Genomic DNA, 10000 nt, shown 5'->3' with positions numbered 1-10000 from the left:
CCAGGATGATGTTGAAGTCCTTCGCTCGCTCAAACAGCTCTCTACGGATCAGCAGAGAAACCTGCAGGGGTAGTACACGTTAACACAACAACCTGCAAGGGTAGTACACGTTAACACAACTACACAACAACCTGCAGGGGTAGTACACGTTAACACAACTACAAAACAACCTGCAGGGGTAGTACACGTTAACACAACAACCTGCAGGGGTAGTACACGTTAACACAACAACCTGCAGGGGTAGTACACGTTAACACAACTACACAACAACCTGCAGGGGCAGCACACGTTCACACAACTACACAACAACCTGCAGGGGGCAGCACACGTTCACACAACTACACAACAACCTGCAGGGGCAGCACACGTTAACACAACTACACAACAACCTGCAGGGGCAGCACACGTTCACACAACTACACAACAACCTGCAGGGGCAGCACACGTTCACACAACTACACAACAACCTGCAGGGGGCAGCACACGTTAACACAACTACACAACAACCTGCAGGGGCAGCACACGTTCACACAACTACACAACAACCTGCAGGGGCAGCACACGTTCACACAACTACACAACAACCTGCAGGGGTAGTACACGTTAACACAACAACCTGCAGGGGTAGTACACGTTAACAACAACCTGCAGGGGTAGTACACGTTAACACAACTACACAACAACCTGCAGGGAGAAAATAGTCCCGGGACATGTCAGCATGGATGGAGAAAGACAAAAACTCTGAAAGAAGCGACAAAAGCTTCGAAAAAAAAAAAAAAAAAAAAACTCCCAGGGAGGGGACAAAAATGTTGAAAAATTGCCCCCCAAAAAGACTCTTTAAGAAGGCGACAATAACTAAAAAAATAAATAAAAAAAGGCTAAAAAGCGCCAAAAATGACAAAAACATTTTAAACGCCACAAAAACATAAAAAAAAAAAAAAGCTAAAACTTTTTCCACTCGTTCAGCGTTCTGTCATCAAGCTAGCGCTAGAGTTAGCTGGTAACTTAAAGCTCCCATATTCTGCTCATTTTCAGGTTCATAAATTGTATTTTTAGGTTGTACCAGAATAGGTTTACATGGTTTAATATCACCTGGTCTCTGTTTTAGCTACGTAGGGAGACCTCTTTTCATCTTCTTCTGTACTATCTTTGATTGCACTCGCACATGCTCAGTAGCTCAGATGTAGAGCATGTCAGCTAGCTAACTCTAGAGACAGTAAAAGAGAGCCTGTTTCTCCACCTTTGGTCAGTTACCAGGCAGGATTAGCTGGGAGACTTCTAAATGAGGGCGCACATGTAAGTACTTCTTTTGTAGATTATGGTGAACTTGTGTGTGTTGTAGCATTGCTTTGCTATTGAGAACGACGTAGCATGCTAGCGTTAGCCTGCTAACGCTAACGCTATGAGCTAACGGTTGTGGTTAGCCAGCTCATTCAGAAACCAGATCTCACTCAGAACACCATGGATGGGTCTTTTTCAAAGTTTGTATGTGTGTGGAAGCACCAGAGACACAAAATAACACCCCAAATCACCATTTTTCATATTATTTTCATGATATGGGCACTTTAAAAAGGGAAAGCTAGCTCCTGTTTACTGCCTTACACACACACACACCTGTGCTCTCTGGGTGATGAGCTGCGAGGCGTTGAACTTGGCCACCACGCTCTTCAGCACCTCGTTGACGATGGAGGGCAGGACGCGCTCGTCGTAGTCCTGACCCAGCTGCTGGTAGAGGATCGGCAGGTTGGAGGCCAGGGGCCGCGACAGGACACGCAGGGAGATGTTGACCATCTGGAGGTCTGGGAGGGAGGTAACATCTCGTTATAACTTCTGGTCACACACACACACACACACACACACACACACACACACACACACACACACACACACACACACACACACACACACACACACACACACACACACACACACACACACACACACACACACACACACACACACACACACACACACACACACACACACACACACACACACACACACACACACACACACACACACACACACACACACACACACACACACACACACACACACGATATAGGGTTCATTCTGGAAAACAGCCGAATACTCAATCTGCACTCAAATTAATTTAAGGAACAAAAACTTAAAGTGACAAACGAGAACCCAAAAAAAAAAAATTTTAAAAAGCGGAATTTCTTTTTTTAAGTGACAAAAAGCTGAAAAAAACCAACAACTACTAAGTGGAAAAAATGAGAATTATTTCAGAACTGTCTAATAAGCAATATTTTTTAAGTACATCGTATACTGTGCACGGACAGAAAACGGTTTCTAAAAACGTGACAAACATACAAAAAAAGTGAAGAAACTTTAAAAAAAAAAAAAAAAAAAAAAAAAAAACAGAAACACGGGCGCCCATATATAGAGGTGCATGCATGTCATTCCCCCCCCTCTCTCTTTTCATTTCTTCAGCTGTCCTGTCAATAAAAGGCCTAAAAATACAGAAAACAGCTGAATATTCCAATGTGATAGTCATAAATCAGTTCTGCTAAAATACAACAAACTGAAAGAAAAATCTCTGAGAGTCTCTCTCTATCGATAGATAGACACACACACATACAGTGTGTGTGTATGTATGTATGTATGTATGTATGTATGTATGTGTATATATATATATATATATATATATATATATATATATATATATATATATATATATAAATAAATAAATAAATAAATAAACACACACACACAAATGCTGGGTTTCTGAAGAAAGTGGGAGTAATTTGGGTTTTTAAAAAAGTCTCAAAACCAAAATGAGTAACATTCAACATTTCAAGAAAATGGTCCCAGTGTTGGGGATATTTTACTGAGTTCTCGGCACTCTCTGGTGGACAAACTCTGCAATGGAGACGGTTTCTACGTTACCACACACACACACACACAGAGACCGAGACACACACACACACAGAGACCGAGACACACACACACAGAGAGACCGAGACACACACACACCGAGACAGAGACACACACACACAGAGACAGAGACACACACACACCGAGACAGAGACACACACACACACAGAGACCGAGACACACACACACAGAGACAGAGACACACACACACACAGAGACAGAGACACACACACACCGAGACAGAGACACACACACACACCGAGACAGAGACACACACACACCGAGACAGAGACACACACACACCGAGACAGAGACACACACACACACACACCGAGACAGAGACACACACACACCGAGACAGAGACACACACACACCGAGACAGAGACACACACACACACAGACAGAGACACACACACAGACAGAGACACACACACACAGACAGAGACACACACACACAGACAGAGACACACACACAGACAGACACAGAGACTGAGACCGAGAAACACACACACAGACAGAGACACACACACAGACAGAGACACACACACAGACAGAGACACACACACACACACACACACAGAGACACACACACCAGACACAGAGACCGAGACACACACACGTTTCTGGGTAGAAATTTCAACACTGACGTTTTTGCAGATTTTATTCACATAAGTTTTGTCACTTTTTTGGCGTTTATTTAAATTAAGTTTCTTGTTGCTCCCCCCCCACCCGATGTTTATTTTTCCACTTTTCTCACTTTTTTTTAACGAGTTTTTGTCACCTTTGGAGATGTTTTTGTAGCTTTTTCCACCATTTGTCACTTTCTTTCTACGTTCTTTCGTCATAGTTCTGATACAGAAAGTTTATGTAAACTGGTTAAATGTGAGCTGACAGAATAGTCCGGTAATAACCCTCCCAGACAGATTAATCTAAAACTATTTGGAAAATCGATTGAGATAAAAACTTTTTTAATCCCCAGAAAGGGGGGGGGGGGGACAGAATAAGAACAGATACATTTAAGGGAAGTATAAAATCAATAATAAAAAGTGAAGTACATGAAACTAAAATATGAATAAGAAGCTAAAACTGAAGTCGTCTGCTCTGCTTCTTATTCTGTTCATAGAAGAACTGCACAAATTAATAAAAAGGCTGCAACTAACTAATCTAGTATGCAGGGGAAAGGAAGGGAAGGAACGAAGAGGAGGGAAGGAAAGAAGGATGAAAGAAAGGAGGAAGGAAGGAAAGGGGGAAGGATATATAAATTCTGCAGATTAAAACACTCCTACTCAAAAAGCGTTATTACAACATATCTGAAGTCTCTTTTATATAGACCTTAGTGGTCCCCTAATACTGTATCTGAAGTCTCTTTTATATAGACCTTAGTGGTCCCCTAATACTGTATCTAAAGTCTCTTTTATATAGACCTTAGTGGTCCCCTAATACTGTATCTGAAGTCTCTTTTATATAGACCTTAGTGGTCCCCTAATACTGTATCTGAAGTCTCTTTTATATAGACCTTAGTGGTCCCCTAATACTGTATCTGAAGTCTCTTTTATATAGACCTTAGTGGTCCCCTAATACTGTATCTGAAGTCTCTTTTATATAGACCTTAGTGGTCCTCTAATACTGTATCTGAAGTCTCTTTTATATAGACCTTAGTGGTCCTCTAATACTGTATCTGAAGTCTCTTTTATATAGACATTAGTGGTCCCATAATACTGTATCTGAACGCATATTAATGTTAAAAAAACTCAAAGTGAAATTTTCATGCCATGGGACCTTTAAATTTTCTTGTATTTTAATATGTCGTACTTTATTTTATTGGGAAGCACTTTGTGATTTGTATCTGTGAAAGGTGCTATACAAATAAACTAGACAGACAGACAGACAGACTCTGACCTTTGCTTCCAGTGAGCGATGAGATCTTTCTGGGTCTGGCTCTGATGTCATAGATGACGGGATACTGGAACCAGGGCATCCTAAACAACAACAACAACAACAACAACAACAACAGATAAGCTCATGTCTTTCTCTCATACAATTCATCCGTAGTGATTATTAGGTCCTGTATCAGTCTACAGGTCCTAATAATATAATATATATCTATAATCTCCCGGAGACGTTCCCAGACCTGAAGTGGAGTCCCTCGGAGAGAACCGTGTCCATCTGCATCCCTCCGATCCGGTTGAAGATGATCGCTCGCTGTCCTCCTTCAACTACGAGACACACAAACATGAAACAGAAACCCTTTGAAATACTAAAACCATTTACACATTCTGGTCACTGTGTGACACACCGGTCTTTAAACTAGCTGAAATCAGAGGCCCTTAACCCCCCCTATTGACCTCTGTTTACAAAAACTTTCTACAGTACAGGCCAAAAGTTTGGACACACCTTCTCATTCAATGAGTTTCCTTTTTATTTTCATGACTATTTACATTGTAGATTCTCACTGAAGGCATCAAAACTATAAATGAACACATATGGAATTATGTACTTAACAAAAAAGTGTTAAATAACTGAAAACATGTCTTATATTTTAGATTCTTCAAAGTAGCCACACTTTGCTTTTTTTGATAACTCTGCAAACCCTTGGTGTTCTCTCAATGAGCTTCATGAGGTAGTCACCTGAAATGGTTTTACCTTCACAGGTGTGCTTTGTCAGGGTTAATTAGTGGAATTATTTCCCTTATTAATAAAAAAGCAAAGGGTGGCTACTTTGAAGAATCTAAAATATAAGACATGTTTTCAGTTATTTCACACTTTTTTGTTAAGTACATAATTCCATATGTGTTCATTCATAGTTTTGATGCCTTCAGTGAGAATCTACAATGTAAATAGTCATGAAAATAAAAAGGAAACTCATTGAATGAGAAGATGTGTCCAAACTTTTGGCCTGTACTGTATATCAGAACTATGTAAAAAAAAGAACATTGAAAAAAAGTGAAAAATTGTCGGAAAAAGCTACCAAAAGCGCAGAGAAAAATAAAAAAATAAACATCAAAAACATCTCCAAAAAAAAAAAAAAAGGTACAAAAAGTGCCCAAAAAGTGTCAAAAAAATTGAAAAAAAAAAAAAAAATCTGAAAAAGCGACAAAAAAAAAAAAAAAAAAAAAAAAAACTTAAATTATAATAACAAAAAAAAATGCCAAAAAGTGACAAAAAAAATTGGAATAAAATTGACACGAAAAGTGTAAAAAAAATAAAAAAAGTGTTGTAAAATATTAAAGTGCTTTTCATTTCTCTCGTTTTATGGAACATTAGTCGATATCGACAACTTTTCATTTCCGGGATTGCTCACCGGTGCTAGGGCTGCGCAATTAATCTAAATGTAATCGTGATTATGATTTCGGCTCCCAATGATCACAAAAACAGAATAATCGAGAAAAAAAGAATATTTAGCTCATTACTTTTTGCAAAGTAAACTCTTATTTTGTCTCGTGTTCTGAATGGAAAAAATAAAGTTTAAATAGGAAAAGTATTAAACGCAAAGTTCACAGTTGTATGTGTGTTTTTACTGTTGATTTATTTAACTTTTTCCACTGTTTTTTTTTTATTTTTTTTAAGTTCAATAACCACAACATCTTTCCAGAAGCCAACGAGTAATCGTGTTCAATTATCGTGATTTCAATATTGACCGAAATAAATTGTGATTATATATTTTTTTCCCCATAATCAAGCAGCCCCAACCGGTGCCGCCGTAAATTCGGCCGGATATCTTCTCTATCTCTGTGTTGGCGTCAAGAGCCAAAAAAAACCCCCAATGATTATCCATTCAGTGGCAGGTAAAATTTCAAACATTCACAAGTCATTTGGCTGGTGGACAAAAAAAAAAAAAATATATAAAATAAATTTAATTTTGGACCCTGGTTGGCGTTCTAACCTCCGGCTGATTGGTGAGGACTATGGTTAACTGCTCCTCAGATCTCTGCAGGGTAAATCCAGACAGCTAGCTAGACTATCCGTCCAATCTGTAGGGCTGCTCCCTCTTAGTAGATGAGTCGACTAATCGGTCGTTTTAACAAGAATTAAAGTGGTGCTTTTAGCACGACTCTTAGCAGAGAAACTCAGATTTACACATCTGTCGATTAAATCAACTAATCGATTAGTCGATGCAGTAGAATGAGTGTTAGTCGACTAATAATTTCTCCAATCTTCTTTCTGGAGGGACTGACTTATTGGGAGCAGTCATAGACAGTATATAATGAACCACAAGACCCCGTGTCTCTGGACGGAGACCAGTGAAGGATGTTAGAAGTCACTTTTCCAGTGATCTCTTGCTTTACTGAGCAGCCTCCAACTGAGAGAGACAACGTAGATGTGACGTGAGCAACGTGTCTGAAAGTGTGAAGTCTTCTGGTAGCTGTGCCGAGAGAAATCTCAATCATTCCCAATCTCACAGAGACGGAGAGCGTAGGTATATGTAAGGAGATAACATAGACACAGGCTAATTACTGATCACTAACATGCTAGTTAACATTAGTCATTAAACCTAAACAGATAATGGAAGTCCAAACTGCCTGTGAGCTTCTCCTGTACTATACGGTAATTCCTCTACTGTGTGACAGTAAGTCTCGTGGTTATGACCCAATCGTTAGCCTATTGTTATAAAAGCGTTCTGCTACGGAGCCATAACGTGAGCTACAAGGTAATGGAGCCTTTTATACATTGTTGTGTTTCTTTAGAAATAAACAACGGACAAATAGGATTCTTTAAACGCTTCAGATGTAAAGTTATTCTCTGTCAAAGTGACGTCAGAATGAATGGGAGTCAATGGGATGCTAACGGGAGGTGATGGCTTTGTAGCAACAAAATGGCGCCATAGGAGGTTCGAGTTCGAGTTCTGAAGCAAAGCTTACCCCCTTGGGAGCAGTAGGCTAGATTGAGCCGGTTACCTCCAGAATCTCTGCTAAGCTAGGCTAACGGTGGGGGCGTCAGACAGAGTTGCAACACCCACTGAGATGAGAAGGGTACGCATGGACTTATCTAACTCTGGGGCATAAGGGGAATAAGACAAAGTCCCAATAAGTCGGTGTGCTCCGTTAAAGGTTCCCTGCCGCACGTACTTCATGACTTTGTGGTGATGTCTGAAGGTCTACCATGGACTCTGTAACCATGGTTACATTGTTTCAAGCCATTCTAGCGTGGTATAGATATAGCCTGCAGGAAGACTCCGCTCGATTTCTGCCAGTTCTCATTAATATTCAACAAGCTAAGCTGTTTGAATCTGACTGGCTAACAGCTAGCTAATGAGAGCCTGGCTGTCAGAATCCTTTATACCCAGCGCTGACTCACCAGCTGTTGTGATTGGTCGGATTTCTCCGCTTATTTCTGTCCAGTGGCTAGAGCCGACAGAGGAGGCAGCAGTTCATTTTCACATTCAACACATAACACACATATGGACCTGACAGATTACAAAACAAATGCAGGTAATAAACGTTTTTTGTGTGGCAGGGCACCTTTAAAGCTAAAAGGTAGACTACCTGTGTATGTTGCTTCCTTGACTCCGTAAGCCAGCGCTCCAGCACCGATCAGCAGCTTGAGTCCGATTCCTGCGCCCCGAGATCCTGCCGACATCCTGGCTGCTATCTGCCGCAGCTGCTGCAGGAAACCCTGAAACACAAAAGACGGTGAAGAGTCTCAAACTTCAGCACCGAAATGTTGACGCAACACACAAACCAAATCACTGGAACTGTCGGGTCTTTGTAAATGAGAGAGTGTGGTCTAGACCTACTCTATCTGTAAAGTGTCCTGAGATAAAAAAAAATTGAAAATCAGAAAAATCATTTATTGCCAGGTCAAGTAGCACTTAGCAGGAATTTGGTTTGGTGCATACATGAAAACATATTTAAACATTATTATGAAATAGGCAAACAAACATGGATGATTTTGGCAGAAAAGCCCTTAATGGTTAAAAACTGATTACACAGACATGACGGACCTTTGTACAGGATGGGTAACCATCAAGGTTGACACCTCCCAACGACTATTCAAGGACTGTATCCAGCCACAAAAATATTTCATATGTGCGCAGCACCGCGGCCAAAAGCTCCATTCAAAAAGTCCGTTGTTTTAACATTTGCTAGCAGTTAAGTAAGTAACTCATATATTTTAGACTTCACCAATGATCGTTTATACATCTATGAGCTCCAATCTTTAATTCGGCTTTCAGATAACTCCTCAAAGCGTAATTACTCTGATAGAATATCAGCATTTTGCTTGTAGTACTTTCTGGGTCTCAACCGCCGTTTAACATATGTCGCAGCATCACGACCAAACTCCATTCACACGTTCGTTGTTTTAACATTTGCTGGCACAAAAGCTAATTAATCACACATTCGGACATCACTGGTGATCTGTTATTAATTAACGAGTTCTAATCTTTCATTCGGCTTACATATAAACAAAAAAGCGTAATTGAGTTTGACAGAATATCAGTTTTACCAATTTGTTGGTCGTTGTATTTCTGGAATGCCAACCGCTGTGTAACCTAAGCGGATTCAGGTGCAACACTTGGCACAAATGATGTTTGTGGAGACTGCTGAGGAGATTAGTGTACTACAGTGTAGCCGAATTAAAGAGTTTATCATACAAAAGTCTAAACATGCGGGAAACAGTCATTTATAATGCGTGTACATATACCAATAAGCGAGTGAATTTTAATTTGTTAGATTTTTAGACGGAAAATGGCATCTTCGATTACTGTAGTGAACGAGGCTTACTACAGACATATTGTTTCATGAAATGTAAGCTAACCGACATTAAGGTGTTTTAAAAAGCATCCTCCTTTAGTATCAGTCTTCATCTTTGACCTGAGACTTTAAGAAAACAACTTAGATAACTGTAACTGTATGCTAAGGTTAGCTAACACCACATTCAGCCTGATTCACGTGGATGACTTGTCGTTTTAAAAACGCTAAATGCTAATTATGTCACGAACAGGCGAGCAACGAGCTGCAAACGACAGATCGTTGTAACCGAACCGAAGGCCGAAATGTGATTTTTAACTCATTCAAAGCTGAAAAATAAACACTTACACCGGGATCTTTATTTGCCATGCTCGTCCTCTTCGTCTGTCAGAAAACCAGTGAAGAAGTACGC

At 40.1% G+C, this 10000-nt stretch overlaps 1 protein-coding gene across 1 annotated transcript in view; it reads right to left on the bottom strand.

Annotated features, from left to right (window-relative positions):
- The window catches only part of phb2a (prohibitin 2a), a 24435-nt gene that overhangs the window by 14392 nt on the left and 43 nt on the right, over positions 1-10000 (bottom strand). Inside the window, exons 1-6 of the mRNA XM_028593096.1 lie at positions 9937-10000; positions 8383-8512; positions 5031-5115; positions 4799-4878; positions 1615-1799; positions 1-61 (exon numbers count right to left, since the gene is read on the bottom strand). The exon at positions 1-61 is cut by the window's left edge and continues 69 nt beyond it; the exon at positions 9937-10000 is cut by the window's right edge and continues 43 nt beyond it. Of these exons, the coding sequence (XP_028448897.1) occupies positions 1-61; positions 1615-1799; positions 4799-4878; positions 5031-5115; positions 8383-8512; positions 9937-9957 (562 nt within the window). The 5' untranslated portion in view covers positions 9958-10000. The remainder of the gene's footprint in view (positions 62-1614; positions 1800-4798; positions 4879-5030; positions 5116-8382; positions 8513-9936) is intronic.

This window comes from Perca flavescens, chromosome 12 (genome assembly GCF_004354835.1).
Source record: "Perca flavescens isolate YP-PL-M2 chromosome 12, PFLA_1.0, whole genome shotgun sequence".
Taxonomy (NCBI): Eukaryota; Metazoa; Chordata; class Actinopteri; order Perciformes; family Percidae; genus Perca; species Perca flavescens.
Note: the sequence above shows the minus strand (reverse complement) of the source record. Positions and strands in the feature narration are given on the sequence as shown.